At 43.2% G+C, this 21,639-nt stretch overlaps 2 protein-coding genes across 2 annotated transcripts in view; both read left to right on the top strand.

Annotated features, from left to right (window-relative positions):
- The window catches only part of LOC126457433 (glutamate receptor ionotropic, kainate 2-like), a 234,632-nt gene extending 222,184 nt beyond the window's left edge, over positions 1 to 12,448 (top strand). The window contains exon 17 of the mRNA XM_050093704.1: positions 5,931 to 12,448. Within this exon, the coding sequence (XP_049949661.1) occupies positions 5,931 to 6,098 (168 nt within the window). The 3' untranslated portion in view covers positions 6,099 to 12,448. The remainder of the gene's footprint in view (positions 1 to 5,930) is intronic.
- Positions 12,449 to 17,938: 5,490 nt separating this feature from the next.
- LOC126457432 (glutamate receptor ionotropic, kainate 2-like) overlaps positions 17,939 to 21,639 on the top strand; it is a 261,933-nt gene continuing 258,232 nt past the window's right edge. The window contains exon 1 of the mRNA XM_050093703.1: positions 17,939 to 18,075. The gene's annotated coding sequence lies outside the window, so the exon portion shown is untranslated. The remainder of the gene's footprint in view (positions 18,076 to 21,639) is intronic.

The following is a 21,639-nucleotide window of genomic DNA, read 5'->3' as shown; positions in this document are numbered from 1 at the left end:
TTCCTCCAATGGTTCTGCTTATGTGGTCCATTAGTCTAGTCTAGTCTTGTTTGCATTATTATTATTATTATTATTATTATTATTATTATTATTATTATTCCTCTTCACCTGAACGCCCTACTTATAGAAAAGTTATCATAGTCATTGGTCATTAATGTTTTCCTAAGAAACTCAAGCTCTGATCACTAGCTCTTATTGTCACTGGTGCGAGTTACGTGGGACAAGAGAATGCACACAAACTTCTTCGCGTGTTTTCCCTCGTTCCACGAAACTCGCATTTCAAGCAGCCAGGCTTTAATCGACCGGCTGTCCCCTCATTCGCCTTCATGCAGGCCAGCACCCGCCCATTGCGACCCAGAACCACATGTCCTACCATTCGGCGAAGGAAGCATGACGAAATTTAGATTCAGACTAGTCTTAAGTTCAGCCTAGACTTAAGTTGCTTGTATAACTATGCTCGAGTGAACCACCGCGCCGGCCGGAGTGGCCGAGCGGTTCTAGGCGCTACAGTCTGGAAACGCGCGACCGCTACGGTCGCAGGTTCGAATCCTGCCTCGGGCATGGATGTGTGTGATGTTCTTAGGTTAGTTAGGTTTAAGTAGTTCTAAGTTCTAGGGGACTGATGACCTCAGAAGTTGAGTCCCTTAGTGCTTAGAGCCATTTGAACCATTTTTGAACCACCGCATTAAGAGGCCTAAATAAAAATCCCGTAAACTAGTAATGTTACCAGTACAAAAGCCATAACTTCGGCTCTAGATTAACATCAGACAGCAATTAATATTGTTGTGCCACTCTGGCACCGCTAAAAGCACGCAATGATTTGGTTCAAATGGCTCTGAGCACTATGCGACTTAACTTCTGAAGTTATCAGTCGCCTAGAACTTAGAACTAATTAAACCTAACTAACCTAATGACATCACAAACATCCATGCCCGAGGCAGGATTCGAACCTGCGACGTAGCGGTCGCTCGGCTCCAGACTGTAGCGCCTAGAACCGCGCGGCCACTCCGGCCGGCCGCAATGATTTATCGGGCGACCAACCAACTGAACATCTTGGTGGCAGCACCGATTTATGTGGCCTAAATAAAAATCCCATTGAAACGTTATGTTACCAGTATAAAAACAATAACTGTAGCTCTAGATTAGCATCAGACAGCAGTTACATTTGTTCTGCCACTCCGGCACCGCTAAACACAAACACCGATTTATCGGGCGACCTATCAACCGAGCAACTTGGTGGCAGCCTCTACTCGGACCGACAAACAGAACGCAGCGATCGCCGCATCGCCCTGTCCCTGCCGCTGGCTGCTTGTTGTTTACGTTAGGTTTGCTGACATCACATTGCTCGAGGTGCTGCTCAGTGCAACAAAGACACAAAAACTTGCCTTTTCCTTGGTTGTTTTAGAACTGAGAAGGTCTGTAAATGTCAGAGAAAGCTATAGGAAAGGAAATTGCTTCCTTAAACAAAGAAATTCACCCACGCTTCATTAGTGAAGGATCTGGGATTCGACGATTTCCGATTTTTTTTTTTTTTTTTTTTAGAATGGATAAGAAATAGTTTTCTGGGCTGCTAAAATCGTCAAGCCGCTTTTGACGAAAACGAATACCATTAGTGTGTTGAGAAAAGCTATAAGCTTTGAGGAGAGGCTCTAACTGTGTCAATGTTCTTAGCTCCGGTACTGACAGAACTTATCAAGATCTTTAGTTCACTCCAGCTATATCTCCACAGTTATTATGTGAAATTATTCCTGAAACCGACAACGTTATTTGCCGAAGAAATAAATATCAAATAACAACAAATGGTGTTCATGTAAATATTATATATATTTACTTATATTTGTAGCATAAAAGATGTCTCCTATAAGCTTAAGGGGCTCATTACAGATTGGATGTGGAAAGACTACAAATGTTCGTGGCCACACATACATTAGAAATGAAACATTTAGCAGCTGTTTGAGCTGTATCAAAAGTCGACACTTTGTTCTTCATAGCAGTAGCCGTGACGGTAGGTGCTTTTTTTATACTTCCAGCAATGAAGCAAGAATATTTTACGAATAAGAGACTGTCGACTGTTTGTATTTCTTTTTTTTTGTACTTTTATTTCCACCACCTATCGGAAGTTAAATTTAAAAACCGAAATAGAGTGGGCGAACATTTATTTATTTAATATATATCTTTTATTGTCTCTGTGGGCCACTTAAAAACTTTGCACATTCCTTAAAAAATTACACAAGTGCTTCATTTTCTGGGTCTCAATTGGCGTTCTCTCGGACATTGTGTCCCAAAAACATCTGCAATCTTTAAACTTCTCCAGAAAGTCTATCTTCACAATATCTTTGTTCGCATGCCTTCTTCCGCAGCAGCAATTATTATTGGTTTTTTCCGTCTTAAGCTTACTGTAACTAATTAAAGAGTATTTTACACCAGACGTATTTCGCTTTTATTTGTTAAGCATGTTCTGTGGTCATTCTAGAAATTACTGATCCATAGTCAGGGGATAACTCCTAATGGGCTATGTGGTTTCGTGGGATTTTCCACTAAATGGATGAACTCTGTGTTCTATGAACCTCTGCCCGAGCATACCACTCAGAATTTTTGTTCATAGCGGTTAAATCATCAGCATGTATCGTAAGATTCAAGAACGTACATTAGTATTGGGTTACTATCGTGGCATGGACTCAACAAGTCGTTAGGTATCCGCTGCATACATACTGAGCCACACCGCCTGTATAGCCGTCCACAATTGCTAAAATGTCGCCGGTGCTGGATTTTGTGCACGAACTGACCGTCTCGATTATACCCCATAAATGTTCGATGGGATTCATTTCAGGCGATCTGACTGTACAAGCCAGTCGCTAGAACTGTTTGGAATGTTCTTCAAGTCATATGCGAACAATTGTGGCCCGGTGACATGCAGCATGTCATCCATAAAAGATCCATTGTTGTTTGGGGACATGAAGTCCGTGAATAGCTCCAAATGGTCTCCCCGTAGTCGAACATAATCATTTCGAGTAAACGATAGGTTAAGTTGGACTAGAGGACCCAGCCCATTCCATGTAACCACGGCCCACGCCATTATCGAGCCACCACAGTGGCTTGTTGACAACCTGGATCCATGGCGTCACATTCCAGTCCTAGCATCAGCTCTTACCGACTGAAATCGGGACTCGTCTGATCAGACCAGGGTTTGCGGTCGTCTAGGGTACAACCGATATGATCACGAGACCAGGAGAGGCGCTGAAGGAGACACCATGCTGCTAGCGTCGGTCGTCTGCTGCCATAGCTCATCATTGTCAAATTCCTCTCTCTCTCTCTCTCTCTCTCTCTCTCTCTCTCTCTCTCTCTCACACACACACACACACACACACACACACACAGCGTTCGAACGAATACGTTCGTGTAAGGTCCACACTGATTTCTACGGTTATTTTAGACAGTTTTGCTTGTCTGTTGGCACTGACAACTCTATATAAAAGCCGCTGTTCTCAGTCATTAAGTGAACACCGTCGGCGACTGTGTTGTCGGTGGTGAGAGGATGTGCCACAAATTTGGAATTCTGGGCCCACTCTAGACACTCGTCAATCTCGGAATATTGAATTCTCTAATGATTTGCGAAATGTAATGTCTCATGCCTCTAGCACGAACTACCATTCCACGTCCAAAGTCTGTTCATTCCCGTCGTGCGGCCACAATCAAGTAGGAAACCTTCTCACATGAGTCACCTGAGTACAAATGACAGCTTCGCCAATGCACTGCCCTTTTATACCTCCTATACGCGATACTACCGCCACCTGTATACGTGAATATCATGTTTGCCCTTTTTGATTTTTATAGATTAAAGACGTTATTTCTTTACAAACTTGTCGTGCAGTTCCTGCCTCCTGTTTACATATTCTGCAAACTATTTCTTTTTCCATCGTTGATAGCGGATGTTGCCGTCGAAAGACTCTTGGTTCTTCATTAACTCCTCGCAATTTTTCGCCTTTTTTGAAACCACTTTTCCTTACGCTACATTGGCGTTATTTCCACTTCGCTTAACTTCCTAGAACTTCTCAACAGAAAGAAATTGCAGTTACATTTGTTTCGCGCTCAGCAGATTGTTAATGTTTATTCGTTTGATTTTCCGTGAAGGCTGTGAGTGTTGCCAACCTCTGAATGCATATTTTTATTTCATTTATTTGCTTTTATTTGTGTGTGTGTGCGTGTGTGTGTGTGTGTGTGTGTGTGTGTGTGTGTGTGTGTGTGCGAGCGTAAGTGTAGCAGTGTGGGTGTGTAAATTAGTGAAGATTTCTTATATGCTCAGTAGAGACGTGTGTGGGAGGAGAGGGAGAGGAATAGAGTAGTGGTTCGAGTATTGGGGAATAGGGATTATAGGGAAAACAACTATGGGAACACGGATGTGGTGAATGGGTAACTGGCTTGAGGGAGGGGCGTCAGTGAGTAAGTGACATATGTAAGGATGTGGTCATACGTCTATATTTAAAGCTGTATTATGGGCGTCTATTAATATCAAAGTTCCGTCCTACCCACATCCTGTCATGAAAGCCATATTTCAAAACCGTTTATCCTGCTCGCAGTGACAAGACAAATTTTCATCGGGCGGTTGGCAAGACAGCGGTACACTCGGCACAAATTGTTAGGAGAAGTGGGGGCGGTGAGGGGAAGAGGCCGTGGCTGGTGGCGGGGGAGGAGAGGGGGGGGGGGGGTGGAGGTGACTGTCGGGTGGTCACTCCCAACAAACTGGCCACCAAGGAATACCGGTGTGTCGGTAGCAGCAAGCCTACACACATACGCTCTGTTGATCGGTCGGCCGGTAAATATTGGGTGTTTTGGGCCCATAACTAAACAACTGAACACACAACTTTACTTTCCGGAATGTAAATGTCGTGTGACTAGGGCCTCCCGTTGGGTAGACCGTTCGCCGGGTGCAAGTCTTTCGATTTGACGCAACTTCGGCGACTTGCTCGTCGATGGGGATGAAATGATGTTGATTAGGACAACACAACACCCAGTCCCTGAGTGGAGAAAATCTCCGACCCAGCCGGGAATCGAACCCGGGCCCTTAGGATTGACATTCTGTCGGGCTGATCACTCAGCTACCGGGGCCGGACATTTCCGGAATAAATTTCTGTAACTAATAGTGAGTTGTGAAAACTGCAAACAACTGACAACTGATGTAATACTCTTACATTTTTCCAGTAAAATTACAATCACTAAGGCTCGTAGAAATAAGCTTTCACAATCTTAAAAATAACTCTAATAGCATTGGCCTAGTAAAACTTCCAAACACGTTAGTCTAAGACGATTACAAACAGGAACCGGCTATTTCACGATCAAACTTTAAGTGTTTCTATTTAAAACAAATCCATTGCTTGGTTATGTATTGCTTCTAGTTGCATGGCAACTCTTCAGCTCCTCAGCAGCATCCTCATAAATCCGCGGAACGCAATGCTGCTTGGCGGCTCAGCTGTTCTTTGCCGTATAAATGCAAGAGATTTGTGCTGAACTTAATTAAACCATTTTTCCCACTTTTCGCCCTCCTCCCTCCAATCATAAAGCATTAAGGTTCATTATCTACCAATGTGTATATTAATACTTTAGGGGGAATAAAAAAATGTATGTAACTGTACCCCTCCAATATTATTGCAATTCAGTTCTCTTAGCACCATTTCATAATCAATTAAGAGTTCTACAGCACCTATAACATTTGAAAAAAGCTTGAGCTCACTAGTGTGTATTTCAGGAGTACTTATTCTTGTAGAAACCTATGAGAAAAGTATTCAAAAGATTGGTTAGTGGATTCACAGAGTCGAAATTAGCAACAACCAAACGTCTCAATTAGAAATTCTTGAAAGACGAGTCACTGTAAGCTATTTCCTATAGGTGTCACTAGCTCAGATGTTGCCCTTAACGCTACACTATGTTTGCAGATAACGCAGTGGGAGGCGCTGACGTCGGAGCTGAAATTCGCGATGAACTGCAGCAACGACGAGAAGCCAGTGCGCAAGACGCACGACGCAGACGCTGGTGGCGGCGGCGACAACGACGCGGACGTTGACGGCGAGGACGTGGAAGGGCTACGTTACGGCAGCCGCTAGACGCCTCCCAGCGCAAAGGCGGCAGTTCGGTGGCGCTACCACTTTTATAATTTACTGCTGCTTGGGCTATGTGGTTTCGTGGGATTTTCCACTAAATGGATGAACTCTGTCTCCTGTGAAGCCCTGCCCGAGCATACCACTCAGAATTTTTGTTCATCGCGGTTAAATCACCAGCATGTATCGTAACATTCAAGAACGTACATTAGTGTTGGGTTACTATCGTGGCACGTGAAACATTACACTGAAACAGAAATATGTTTTAATTTCAGGTTCTGTGTTATCCAGCTAATTACAATATACTGTGAGTCTTAGCCGGAAGACAAAAATACGAACCTAAAAAAAAAATGTTTTTGAGGCACTCTGTACGTTTGGAGAGCAACTTTTTATGTGCTTGCAACATTCCTTCACCTTCGGTCATAAGCTTTTATGGGTGTAGTCAGTTACAATAGAATTCTTCTGGTTATGAAAGTGCGCCGTGAGGTTCTTTCTTGAAGTATTGTTTTTAATATTTTTCATTGCGTAGGTAGAGCTAACTGTTCGGGTTGTGTTCCGTCAGCGACTTTTCAGCCAAATAATTCGCTCGACATGTACTATGTACCGAGTTCCAATTGTGTTTGGCCAGCCCACCTGACTTCTTCGGCCATCTGGACTAGACCGATAGAGATGCTGTTGAAGACGACTTCCCGCGCGGCATTTCACTTTATCAGTGGGCTGTACCACTCTGTTTTGGCTCATGTAGGGCGTGCTGCGATGTTGTTGTTGTTGTTGTTGTCTTCAGTCCTGAGACTGGTTTGATGCAGCTCTCCATGCTACTCTATCCTGTGCAAGCTTCTTCATCTCCCAGTACCTACTGCACCCTACATCCTTTTGAATCTGCTTAGTGTATTCATCTCTTGTTCTCCCTCTACGATTTTTACCCTCCACGCTGCCCTCCAATACTAAATTGGTGATCCCTTGATGCCTCAGAACATGTCCTACCAATCGATCCCTTCTTCTAGTCAAGTTGTGCCACAAATTTCTCTTCTCCCCGATCCTATTCAATACCTCCTCATTAGTTACGTGATCTACCCATCTAATCCTCATCATTCTTCTGTAGCACCACATTTCGAAAGCTTCTATTCTCTTTCGTCCATGTTTCACTTCCATACATGGCTACACTCCATACAAATACTTTCAGAAGTGACTTCCTGACACTTAAATCTATACTCGATGTTAACAAATATCTCTTCTTCAAAAACGCTTTCCTTGCCATTGCCAGTCTACATTTTATGTCTTCTCTAATTCGACCATCGTCAGTTATTTTGCTCCCCAAATAGCAAAACTCCTTTACTACTTTAAGTGTCTCATTTCCTAATCTAATTCCCTCAGCATCACCTGATTTAATTCGACTACATTCTATTATCCTCGTTTTGCTTTTGTTGATGTTCATCTTATATCCTCCTTTCAAGACACTGTCCATTCCGTTCAACTGCTCTTCCAAGTCCTTTGCTGTCTGACAGAATTACAGTGTCATCGAGAAACCTCCAAGTTTTTATTTCTTCTTCACGGCTTTTAATTCCTATTCCAAATTTTTCTTTTCATTCCTTCACTGCTTGCTCAATATACAGATTGAATAGCATCGGGGAGAGGCTACAATCCTGTCTCACTCCCTTCCCAACCACTGCTACGATACTATGGCTCAAACAAAGAATTAATTATGTAACTTTTTTTCGAGGTCATAATTGAAACTTGATGCAAGCACTGGACGCTTCATAAAAAGTTGGAGCAAGGCAAGGACGGGTCACATGCGCCTAGATTGCAACACTGTGGTATTTTTACATATTCACTGATGGAGTATAGCACCGAGTGTATGATACGGTTTGGACGGCATAACGATTCGAATGTGACAGAACATAAAAAATAGTTCTTGTAGACTTATATTCTTGCTAAGGAGCCACTCGTTGTTAAGGGAAAGATAAGAGACACGGTTGAAATAATTAAAGATCCTATTAACACACACCTCCACAACAATCTTTCACCATCTTCTCTGCCGACAATAGCCTATCGGTTGACTGCAACCGCGTACCTACTAGTTGTAACTGCCGACTGCAGCGCGGATCACTGGGCGATGTCCAGGAAGAGAGTCGATCAGGTTCTAGAGGGCATCGACTGGGAAGTGAAGTCATGCCGACTCCAGTGCCGTGTCCAGCTGCGCTAGATATCTCGGTTGAGGCGCAAAGAGATCGATCGAGGTGGTCACACAGATTCTCAATTGGGTTTAAATCCGGGGGTTTGGTGGCTATGTAAGTATGGTAAACTCACCCTGGTGCTCTTCGAACCACACACGTACTGTGTAACGCATTGCTTTGTCCTGCTGGTAGATGTCAGCATTCCGAGAAAAAAATGTAGGGTGGACATGGTCCCCAAGGATAGATGCGTACGTGGTTGATAAACTGTACCTTCCAGTATTACGAAATCACCCAGGGAATCCCACGAAAATATACCATAGACAATAACACTCTCTCCTCCGTCCTGGACTTCCGACAATTGTTGCAGGGTGTTTTCTGTCAGAAGTTTCGTGCCCGATGTAGCATAAAACGAGATTCTTCTGGAAAGGCCACCTGTCGCGACTCGGTGGACGTCCAGCTGCGGTATTGGATTTCAGCATTCATCACTGATGAACAGCAGTCAGCATGGTGCGTGAACCGGCGCCTGCTGCAGAGACCCATATGCAGCAACTTCGCTGAACGGTCTTTGAGGAGACACTGTTGGTACGCCTTTTTTCAACTGGGTGGACAGTTGCTCAACAGTTACATGTCCACTCGCCCGTACACATATCCGCAGCCATCGACCATACCTGTCATCTATGGTGTATGGTTCCCCAAATTAGCCTAGGCACCGGTTTTGGATAGCGGTATTTTGCCACGCAAAATACTTTAACCACAGCGGTACGAGAACAGTTTACAAACTCTGCCATTTTGAAAATGTTTCTACCCTTGCCCCGAAAGCCAATAATTATGCACCTTTGGACGTCAGATAAATCTCACCGTTTCCGCATTATGACAACGACTGTACTGTTACCGCGTCCCGTTACACGTTTTATAGACGCTCCGCTGGCAGTGCTGACACTTGCCCTCTGTGAGAGGTTATTGCAGGTTCTACATCTACATCTACATCCATACTCCGCAAGCCACCTGACGGTGTATGGTGGAGGGTACTTTGAGTTCTCCCTTCTATTCCAGTCTCGTATTGTTCGTGGAAAGAAAGATTGTCGGTATGCCTCTGTGTGGGCTTCTCTCTGATTTTATCCTCATGGTCTCTTCGCGAGATATACGTAGGAGGGAGCAATATACTGCTTGACTTCTCGGTGAAGGTATGTTCCCGAAACTTCAACAAAAGTCCGTACCGAGCTACTGAGCGTCTCTCCTGCAGAGTCGTCCACTGGAGGTTATCTATCACCTCTGTAACGCTTTCGCGATTACTAAATGATCCTGCAACGAAGCGCGCTACTCTCCATTGGATTTTCTCTATCTCCTCTATCAACCCTACCTGGTACGGATCCCACACTGGTAAGCAATATTCAAGCAGTGGGCGAACAAGTGTACTGTAACCTACTTCCTTAGTTTTCGGATTGCATTTCCTTAGGATTCTTCCAATGAATCTGTCTGGCATCTGCTTTACCGTCGATCAACTTTATATGATTATTCCATTTTAAATCACTCCTAATGCCTACTCCCAGATAATTTATGGAATTAACTGCTTCCAGTTGCTGACCTGCTATATTGTAGCTAAATAATAAAGCATCTTTCTTTCTATGTATTCGCAGCACATTACACTTGTCTACATTGAGATTAAATTGCCATTCCCTGCACCATGCATCAATTCGTTGCAGATCCTGCTGCATTTCAGTACAATTTTCCATTGTTACAACCTCTCGATATACTACAGCATCATCTGCAAAAAGCCTCAGTGAACTTCCGATGTTATCGACAAGGTCATTTATGTATATTGTGAATAGCAACGGTCCTACGACACTCCCCTGCGGCACACCTGATATGAGTCTTGACGTCGAACATAGGCAGTGGTCACTTAACGTAATTGGTCCGTGTAAAAACTATGAGTTTTATTCTTCATTTTTTATATCGGGATGAGTGGCGCAGCGTCGCGGCAGATATTTATTTCTTTACCTTGTGACAACAATCATATGAAAATTATTTCGAATTAAGCAGTCTCCTTCTCCCGTGTTTGCATCATCCAGCCACAATACGAGTTCTTTGACACCATTGTCAACAATGAGCAATGCGACGCAGCAGTATAAAGATAGCTATAGTGCCATAAAATTACCAATACGTTGATAATCCTGACGAAGACCACTCAGTAGCCCCAACACCGGAGAATTTTATCCCGTGACTCCATAGCAGTGTGATGAATTTTACTGAAATATTTCGATACGTCGTATCTCACGCAATAATAACCTACATTCGCATATTTTGTGAATCCTGAAACGAGCATTTCTAATTCCGACTAAAGAAAAGATTTCACGTGCTATGTCAACTACTTTACATCAATCTCTTGATCTTCAGAGACATTTTAGAGAGTCTTCAACTCTGGAAACAAGTGAACGTCACTTAGAGTAGGACTATCATGAATCGCGCAAAATCCGTTTCGATTCTCCTTCTTTTCCCTTCCCTTATCCCGAGTCTTCACGGGGTCGGCGTGTTAACCTGTGTTTGGCTATGTTAGTGGTAAAGGGTGACTGGGTGCCGTTCTTGTTGCCACCCTATCCTCCCGAGACGGATTCCGTGTACTGCATCAGTCTGCGTTTTTGAAATGCGTGCAAATCTTGTAATTGAGACGGGACGGGGTACCAGCCCGATATTCACCTAGCCGTATGTGGTAAACCGCCCACAAACTACATCCAGGCTGACCAGTACACCAGCCCTCGTCGTTAATCCGCCGGGTGGAGGAAAATTTGTTTAGATTGCCGTGTTCATCAGCATTTTGGATACTCAGAGAAGGGACAGCTTTCACTTCCCCACCATCCTCTAATTGTTAACATGTTTTGGATTGAACACAACCATTTTCATCGAACTTTTGATCGCAGTAGCGGAGCCATTGAGATCTGGTGCACGGTGGATCACGCATAGGCTATAGAAAAACGTTTGTGGAGGAGGCGTTGTAACAACTGTCACATTTTTATTAGACTTGCACCTTTATTTGCCTTGTACCTCGTGTTACTGTGCATCTTTACCTCTTCGCGCCTAGTGGGCAGAGGAGAAAAACGCTCTGCGAAAATCATGTTTGATAGAACATATACGCTAATGGAAATAAAAAGTAAAATGCATTTCACTTTTCACCTCTTACTCTGAAATGAAGTTTTTCTATGTTATTTTCCGTTCATTGACCTGACGGCAAGAAGTGTTACAAAATAACGTTTTGCAACAAGGGCTAAAAAAAGTTAGTGGGTAGAATAACTATCGTCTTTGTATAATTATTCTAAGCGTAATATTCTACTGCTGGAAGAAACGCTGTTCTGTAGACCATACCTGAATTTTCCACTTACAGCATCAGTTATTACCCGTCAACATAGCGTTGGAGCTTATTTGTCCTCTGTCTCAGTAGTACTCGCCTCAAACATACCACACAGACTGTATTAAGCAACTGAAACAATACGTGCATTTACCGTAAAAAGACTGTTAACACTGCATAATAACTTTTTTTGAAGAACTTCTTCTTCATAAGCAAGACACAAATCGACGGACTGCGAACATTGTTTGCATTTCCTGACTTACTTAGATTCATCACTGCCTCTGAATATTTTTAAGTACGCAATTAGCAAAAAGTAACATATAATTTCTAGTTAAGGGTAACAAAATTTTTTATACCATATTATTAATTTCGGTCCGTAATAACCATCTTCAGACTTACAAAACAAAGAGGATCTTGTACAAAGTAAAACAAATTTACAAAGCGATGCATCAGAAACCAAGTTAAGCATAAAAGACACTGTCACATACCTGAATACGCACAATATTGTAATCACACCGAGTCAGCATGTGTAAAAATGGTACAAAGTCATAAACCAAACAAATTTCGTCGTATTTATATAAAATACAATACCACATCCACAATTGTAACACACATGTTGACTCTAATAGCATCTTATTAGACTCCGTGAGGTAGCTTATAGATCCAGAACTTGGTAGAATCATGTCTATAGTTACAGAAAAAGCAAATAATATTTTATAATTTAGTGATTTAAGAATTATTGTTCGATATTACTTCTTAAAAAATTATATTTAAAGTAAAAAATGAAAAATTTTATATATACATTATTTTAAGTCTGAAAAAATAAAAGCTGATTGGTGAAATGCGTTGTCTTGTTGGAGAAAATACCTTTGCACGAGCACTGATTCTGTGGACTATTTGTTAACAGCGCTCGTTGCCGACTCCGGAGTTGCTAACATGATGGTTCCGGATTAAATTCTTGGTAACTACACGAAACTTTACACGATCAAACTTGCCTGGGCTGTAATCTATCCGCTCAAGTGAAGTCAACTGAGGAGTTACTTGTACCAGCTATTGATGTGAGATCAGCACTATACACTAGAATGTGAACCAGTCAAGGATCTGTTCAATACGGAGAGATAGTAGGACCACTAAAGCTGTATTAACCATAAGGTCGATAATAGTAAGAGCCTGTTAAACAGAAAATCAGCATGTTTCTAAACACAGGTGTCATCTATTACACTGCGGAATGCTCATAGATAAAGCTGTGCATCTCCTTACGTAACTTCCAGACACACATCACGATGCCGGCCGGCGTGGCCGTGCGGTTCTAGGCGCTTCAGTCTGGAACCGCAAGTTCGAATCCTGCCTCGGGCATGGATGTGTGTGATGGCCTTAGGTTAGTCAGGTTTAAGTAGTTCTAAGTTCTAGGGGACTGATGACCTCAGATGTTAAGTCCCATAGTGCTCAGAGCCATTTGAACATTGAGAAATGTTTTAATTAGCGTTTCCATTTCAAACTTGAGTATCAACAAGAATTGCTTTAATGTAAGAAGATGTATAAAAAGAAGAATGCTGTTTCAGTAACATCGTCAGAATTCCTTCTCATATAGAGGACGGACGTTATTATCATTGTGCAACCTCACAAGATACAACTTAATCGTCGAACATTCAAAATAAATAGGAATAATTATTTACAAATATATTATTTTAAATTTTAAAAGTGATTCCGTTTTGGACACTCAGGCCACTAATCTACAAGACTGAAAATAAAAAATCAAGAAAGCAGTAATTGTAAAACTGATCTGCGGATTGCGTGAAGCACGGCAGTGCCCCTGGCCTGTAATACGCTTCGAGAGAAGTCGTAAATTAAAAGCTAGCGCTTGGCAGTCGACTTGTGTGAGCTATTCTTAGACAAAGAAGTCGGACGCATAGAAGCTGCACATGCGGAAGTTCTCTCTATCAGCACTGGACATTTATTTTCCAGCGTATCTAATAATTATCTGAATCGGAAACAAAGTTCGTTATGCTGCTAATAAATAAACTTCGAGTAATCACGGAGAAACTGCTGATAAAAATTAACGTACCTTACAAGGAATCCGTTGGTGATGCAAATATCTTTGGAACAACGTGGCTGCAAATAACATTATCAAATTCAATAATTCACTGCTAGCAAGAGTGTACACACATAGCACCTTGAAGGATGCTTTCCTTGCCAACAGAATTCGAAATTCATAAGTGCGTGATATTCCTGCACATGACTCAGCATATTGTATGTAATAATCATCCGGAAAGGCTTGTGCAGCCGCCTGGGTAAGCGTCTACGAATTAGGTGAATTAAAGTTTCCAACGTATATAAAATCATCGTGTCTAGGCCATAATACTGATTACTCCTTCCACATATCACTAGTAAATGTATTTTGTACTCAACTTTTTTTGCTGAGAGGTAAACACGATTATTCAACGCGAGTTATTCTTAATGTAATGTGTATCGGGTACCACTCTCTGCTGTCTGTTCATTCCAAGCCGGCCGAAGTGGCTGTGCGGCTCTAGGCGCTGCAGTCTGGAACCGCAAGACCGCTACGGTCGCAGGTTCGAATCCTGCCTCGGGCATGGATGTGTGTGATGTCCTTAGGTTAGTTAGGTTTAAGTAGTTCTAAGTTCTAGGGTACTAATGACCTCAGCAGTTGAGTCCCATAGTGCTCAGAGCCATTTTTTTTTTTGTTCATTCCAAACCCACATTTAAGCACAAAAACGTAAAAGAACGCTGTGTAAGCACTACGCTTAGATTTTTTCACACATGAGCAAGCGAAGCGAAAGGGCAGACATCTGTTACCTAAAACGACTGCTGTACAATTTTACCTACTCCAGAAGTAGCCTTTACACTGCTGTTCATAGTACACTATATAAACAGAAGTCTAAACCACTCTTTAAGGATGAGTACAGACGTATCTTAAGCAATACTGTTAATCTTTCCTTATCTTTTTAAGAATGACGAGATATTTTACTGCATGTCATCATTTCCTTTCACCTTCGCGTCTGCATAGTAATCAGTTATTCACGCCAGGAGTTGAGATATTCCAGTACTAACTTCCAGTCGATTTCTGGCTCAGAGTCCCAACCTGTGCTTCATCCGTCATTAGTCTTTATTCTATGGTCATCTTTTGATATTTCCGTGCTTGCGAGAGCATGGTGCTGTTCTCACTTGGTTGTCCTGCACATCTGGGCTTCAGAAATGAAATCTACGTACATGCACGTGTCGCTTCCTGAGCTCAAGCTGCAAAGTACTCTCCCACTTACCCAACTCATACCGAGCGAGATGGCGCAGCGGATAGCACACTGGACTCACATTCGGGAGGACGACGGTTCAAACCCGCGTCCGGTCATCCTGATTTAGGTTTTCCGTGATTTCCCTCTATCGCTTCAGGCAAATGCCGCGATGGTTTCTTTGAAAGGGCACGACAGACTTCCTTCCTAATCCGATGGGACCGCTGACTTTGCTGTTTGCTCCCTTCCCCCATCAGCGATTAGCAGGAACAGATACAGTATTAGCTCCACCGCTTTTCAGCGCCAGTCTCAATTTTTTCTTCCTCATTTATCAAATGCCGGAAGGAAGATCATTGTGGCGGGCGTGTGCGTAAGCAGTTAAAGCTACCCAAATGAGTACAAATAGGTGAAAAATGGCTTGCATGTTGGTATCCAAACATTTATTTGGCACAACCAAACATATGTCTCCTAAGTGTATTTATGAGTTTGGTGACCTAGCGGAGACCATCAGAGTGAGCTGTGGGCAGTTAACTGACAGCACAAAGACTATTTTAAAAAGTGCTCACGCCACCGCGGTTCTGAATGAGGAGGGAGTTCTTACGCCATCGTCACGGTTTTCTTTCAATCAGTTTTTGCCTCAAGAGTTTCCGTCTCTAAAACACGTAAGAAACAGCCAGAATGCACTCCAGCAAACGTGTTCTAGCCACTCGGTTATCAAGACGGTAAGCAAATAATGGTATGCACGAGCGCAAACAAGTTTCTCACAAGTCAGTAGTAAAGTCAGAAACTGCGTCAGAATCCAGTTGTGTAGTTCTCCTCTAGTCCAATGTGAAAGCGGCGGGCCTGAGACAGCGGCAGCAGTGTGGGGCTTCGTAACGCGGATGAGTCTCATCGAGGAGTGTCATCTTCGTTCTCCTTTCCTTGTGTGTGGCTGGGGGCTTCTATAGCCTCCTTGAGCTATTGTGGCGTTAACATTCCTCTCTAAACCTATTTTTCTACATTTAGTAATGTCACAAATCTACTCCTGTTAGAGGCAGTCTCTTACAGACAAATCATACTTCGTTTTCCAAGAATGAACAAGTAAGACACAGCTTCATCTAGCAGAATATCCTAACACAAAAACTACACCCTATCTTTCTCCCCAGTTGTTATCCTTCCGCGGATGCTAAACTTGCCTTCAAGTCACAAACGTGGCTTCTTTTTTGTTCGGCCTGCCATGACATATACTGCCCAACAAAAAAAGACAAAAGAAAAATTGAAGAATCTTTCATCATTTATAAAATCGAATGGAATTTACAGAGATCTTGGCAGCAGTAGCCCACTTTCCAGTATGACATTCCACGCACTCTGGCCTAGACACACGCACTGATTTCGTTGGTAAATGTGTCAAAAAGGTGTTATATCTTATGCTGAGGCAAGAACGCAGACAGTTCATAGAGACAGGTGCCATGTGTGGACGAACATTGTCCTGTTGGAAATTGGCACCACGATGCTATCGAATTAGAGGTAGTGATTGAGGACGCAGAACGTTCGTGACGCACCGTTGTGCTGTTACAACTCCTTCAATCAGTACCATACGTGAGTTCAGGTCACACCTAATGACCCCCACGCCACTCCCTAATGACAACACCGCCCGCCTCGCCAAAACATAGGAAGAAAGTTACTTCTCTCCAGATCGCTGCTATTCTCACTGACGATGGTTATTTGGGACAGTAAAGAACCAGGAATCAGAGATGGAGACAGTGTCATACCATTCATTACCAGTTAATGATTCCCGGCTACGGCATCACTCCAAACGCAGCCGTTTGTGTTGTGTTGTTAACAGCAGTCTAAGCAACGGTAGTTCCCTTCTCCAGCTGCTGCTTATCTCCTGCCACTATATATAATATCGTGTGACGACGGCTTCCCGTCGGGTAGACTGTTCGCCGGGTGCAAGTCTTTCGATTTGTCGATTTGACGCCACTTCGGCTACTTGCGCGTCGATGGGGATGAAATGATGAGCAGGACAACACAACACCCAGTCCCTGAGCCGAGAAAATTTCCAGCCGGGAATCGAACCCGGGTCCTTAGGATTGATATTCTATCGCGCTGACCACTCAGCTACCGGGGGCGGACTCCGACCACTATTATGGGACGACACAAAACGTTCTGTTGCATGCTCTCGCACGGCAGGAGCGATTGGGAAGGAGATAATCATAGGCTTGGCGAATAATACGGCGAAATTCCCTTGAGTTGTCAGACGCGATCGACCGAAAATTCGACGACCGTAACCGTTCCAGCCCTCATGTTCCTATGCAGTTCAGCGTGTGGCCACTGTCACATACGAATGTCCACCAAACCTCGATACTGCACGATTCGGTCAGCCGGCCAAATGGAGACTCTGAGCGAGGCCCCTATCAAACTCTGTCAGGTGCTGATAACGCTGTCTCACACGAGGACGAGGCATCTGCGCGTCCTGTGATCACTCAACATCTGACGCTGTTTGTGCCCCTTATATACCTCACACCACGAACAACAAAGATGCATCTTTATGGCCGTACTACCTGTCACAGAGAATCGAAGCTGTAGTCATTTACATGCCCACCGATGATGCGTATAGGCATGAAGGTATACATTGGCGTGCGACCGTATCTTCTCGGTGTTTCACTTTTAAGTCAGGCAGGTGTTTCGGTTTTAAGTCAGGCAGGTGTTTCGGTTTTAAGTCAGGCAGGTGTTTCGGTTTTAAGTCAGGCAGAGCATTTGACAATACACACATGGTCTCTACTTTTGCCACTAAAATCGCCGTCTCCACAAAGGTAGCAATAGACATCAAAATTTAATATTTATTTTACAAAATAATGAAACACTAGCGCTAGCACATTAGACTTCCTGTCGTTTCTCAACTTCGTGGAATGTTTTCTTCGCCACCCACGTGGGTCACCGTATGACAGACTGGTTTTGGGCACTTTAGAGTTACCTGCAAGGAGCAGTGCGATGAGTGATGACGACGCGGAGTGTGACACAAGAGTTGGTTTGCCAGGTGGGCGCTATTAGGGGAGGCGAACGCGTGCGCATTGGGTCCACTCGCCGGCCTCTATGAATAGCGACAGGGCAGGCGCCTGTGACAGTGGCGCGGCTGCGGCCTGTCAGCGAGTGCATGCCGTTCTCTGGCTGCCTACACCCAGGGCCTGCAACAAACCAGCTGACTCAGCGGTGCATGCTCCGCGACTGCTAGTGGACTACAGGTGAGTGACAAGACCCACACTCTGATATCTTCAAAATGGTTCAAATGGCTCTGAGCACTATGGGACTTAACATCTCAGGTCATCAGCCCCCTAGACTTAGAACTACTTGAACCTAACTAACCTAGGAACATCACACACATCCATGCTCGAGGCAGGATTCGAACCTGCGACCGTAGCAGCAGCGCGGTTCCGGACTGAAGTGCCTAGAACTGCTCGGTCACAGCGGTGGCCTCTGATATCTTCCGTCACTCCTTAGCGATAAGAATCGAGCGCTTCATTGGTACCGTCGCACCATGGAAAGAATAGACAAGAATTCGTATTTTATAGTAAGGCATCGTTGGGTTCTATCAATGCCGCACACACGCAGTTGCACATGCGCTGTCTACGATGCCCTCGTCATACCTATCCTACTGCTATTGAGGTGACTCTTACCACCGTGTAAGCTGTAAGCCCACTGGTAAACAGCCAGTTGCACAGCGTATACGAACCTCTACCGCCTACTGTAGCCGTTTTACACTATGGAGCAAGCAAAAAGGAAAACTGTAGTGTCTATTGTGTTATCTTATCCTTCAAGAAAGACAAAAATAGAAAACCACTTTTATATCCTAATCATTGTAGACTACTAAATGTTTAATGTTTCCTGCTGTAGACGATTATAGTTTTATAAACTGTCAGAGCTGGCAATTCTAAAGCTGAGAATGTTAATAAAGTTTCTATTGTTTAAAGAGATGTTAGATATTTCACATAAAAAATGCAGCTTGCTCTCGTAAGAGGGTTACAGTTAGTACTGGAGATACGCTAACTATATGAACAATATCGCTGTTTATGGTTGTAAGGCCAAGTTATGAACACCCGGTTGTCAGCGACGAAGTTTCACCTCAGTTCCCAGTTATTGGAAGTATAAGCATCCAAGCTTTTCCAAAATATGGTAGTCGTAAGGCAGTAACTATTTACCTTACAAAATCATTGTCAACAGTACTGCTTATCTTTTTATTTTATAAACAGTACTGCTTATCTTCTTGTATTGTTCTGCAGGATTTGGACAAAAATGTGGCAATACCGAGAAAAATGCATGCTTGCACATAAAGGCAGATGCTAGGCAAGCCTGCAGATTGCGCTCTTGCATTTGATCAGGAACGGCACCTGTGCGATGTCCTCAGTACATTGCACGTGTCAGTCGTAGTCATAACGGTGTTCTGTGTAGTCGTGAGTGCTTTACGCCGTGCCTAAGTGAACTCGAAGATGAGCAAATTGTTGGTGCTCGTATTGAGGGAACTTGCGTAACAGTGGAGACCGATGTGTTTGGTCTTTCAAGAGGTACCGTAACGAAGATTTATACAGAGTATAGGGCAAACGAAAAAGTCACAACGCGGACGAAAGTGTTTGTTGAGTGATCGTGACATATAAAGAGGATTTTGACAAAAAGTAAAACGACGATAGCTGCAAACGTCTCTGCAGAATTAAATGTCGTAATCGCGAACCTGAAAGGGGTTCCAGAAGCAGGAAATTCCAGGTCGAACTGAAATTCCAAAACCACTAATTAATGATCCAAGCGCCCTTAACAGGGAAACTTCGTATAGTAACCATAATACCTGGACTGTGGTGCAACAGAAGAATGTTATTTGGTCGGATAACTCTTGTTTCACACTTTTTCCAACTTGTGACAGAGTTATGTCAAGAAACATGGCGTGGGATCGACAGTGATTTGGTAAGCTTTGTCGTGGTATTCCATGGGCCCCATGGATACTCTGCAAGTTCGTATTACTACCAAAGGTTATGTGACCATTTTGGCCGATCAGTTTCATCCTATAGTATAATGTCAGTTCCCCAGTGGTGACATTGTGTTCCAAGACGAAAAGACCCCTATTCGCACAGCTTTCATCGTCCAGGACTGGTTTTGTGAGCGTGAGGATGAACTGTCACATCTCACCTTGCTCATCACAATCACCAGACCTCAATATTACTGAGCCTTTGTGGTCTGCTTTGGAGAGAAGGGTGCGTAATCGCCATCCGCCTCCATCGTCATTACCTGAACTTGCCGCTATTTTACGACAAGAATGGTATAAGATTTCATAGGAAACCATTCAGGACCTTTATTTTTCCTTTCCGAGAAGTCTGCAAGCTGTTTTGAATCCTACGCCATATTAGACATGTTAATGTGTTGTGTTGTGTTTGTTGTTTGTCAGGTGCTGATAACGCTGTCTCACACGAGGACGAGGCGTCTGCGTGTCCTGTGATCACTCAGCATCTGACGCTTTTCATGCCCATATATACTTCACAAGACCTGGCAACAACGCTAAACACGAACAACAAAGATTTTCGTAAGTTGCGAGTTTAAAACGTTCGAATTTACTTTTTGTAACAATGGCCATTTTTGGTATACACTACATTGTGGAAACATAAAACCCCTCGAAATCCGGAGACAGAAGGGATGGAGAGTTGACAACGGACGTAACGGTGAGTGGCTTAACTCTCAAGTCGAGTAGCATGGACAACCAAGCTCAGAGATATGTCGGCAGGTGCTGAATGTGGATCTAAAACCAGAAAAGAATTTATTAAACCAATATTACTCTCTTGTCCAGTCCTTTTGCTACAGAAAAAGCTGTCCTATGAATATCAGAATAAATGATCCGTATTGTTGTTCATCGTCTCCAGTAAAATTATATAAACAGCATGACTTTAGCTATTATTTTGTTAATGACTTGAATTTTTTTAATTTCCAGACTATAAAGATCAAATCATCCTTTACAAACGTTACATAGATGATGTCTTCGTGATGTTAAATGGCGTCTTCGCACAACGGATATGTTCTGTCCACCCACAAATAAACTTCACCACTGATATAGAGGAGAATATTTCTGTTAGCTTGTTGGACTTAATAAACTTTAAAAATAACAGTAGGCACACGTTCGGTATTTTTAGAAAAACTACATGTACAGACAACATTATTCACGGTAAATCTCCCCACCCAGTGTGATGCAAGAGATCGTTCCTTATGTCCGTAGTTTACCGACCTATCCGCCTACCATCAGATAATAAAGAGTTCTTAAGGAACTAAGTATACTAAAAAAAACAGCGGAGACAAAAGCGTAGAAAGAAAGCTTTGTCACACGTCCAGACAACAAAATAAAAAAAGAGCGATACAAACACTCAGGACCACAGAAAACAGTAAACAGTAAGAAGAAATTTGTCCGGGTGACATACTGCGGACAAATCACTCAGCGTTTGGAGAAGAAATTAAAGAACACAATCGTCAGATGCGGATTTCAAGTAAATATCATTCCAAAATCGCAGCTTAGAGATAGTGTAGGTGACAAAACGTAATAAACTTTTTAACTCGGTTGTTTGTACAATACAATGCAGTAATTGTGAGAAGTTTTATCTTGGACACATGGGCAGCGATTTTAACATTACGTTCAAGAAACACACGCATCCACGAAACAGAACTGCATTTTGACTGCGCACAAGCATACCGTAACTAACATAGGTTGTACACACTGTGCCTGAGGGACGTCTATTGGATCCTTTGGAAGAAATAGAGATTTACGAGTATGTAAACAAGAA

The sequence above is a fragment of the Schistocerca serialis genome, chromosome 2, assembly GCF_023864345.2.
Source record: "Schistocerca serialis cubense isolate TAMUIC-IGC-003099 chromosome 2, iqSchSeri2.2, whole genome shotgun sequence".
Lineage (NCBI taxonomy): Eukaryota > Metazoa > Arthropoda > Insecta > Orthoptera > Acrididae > Schistocerca > Schistocerca serialis.
The sequence above is the reverse complement of the archived record's forward strand: the minus strand, read 5'-3'. Positions and strand labels throughout refer to the sequence as shown.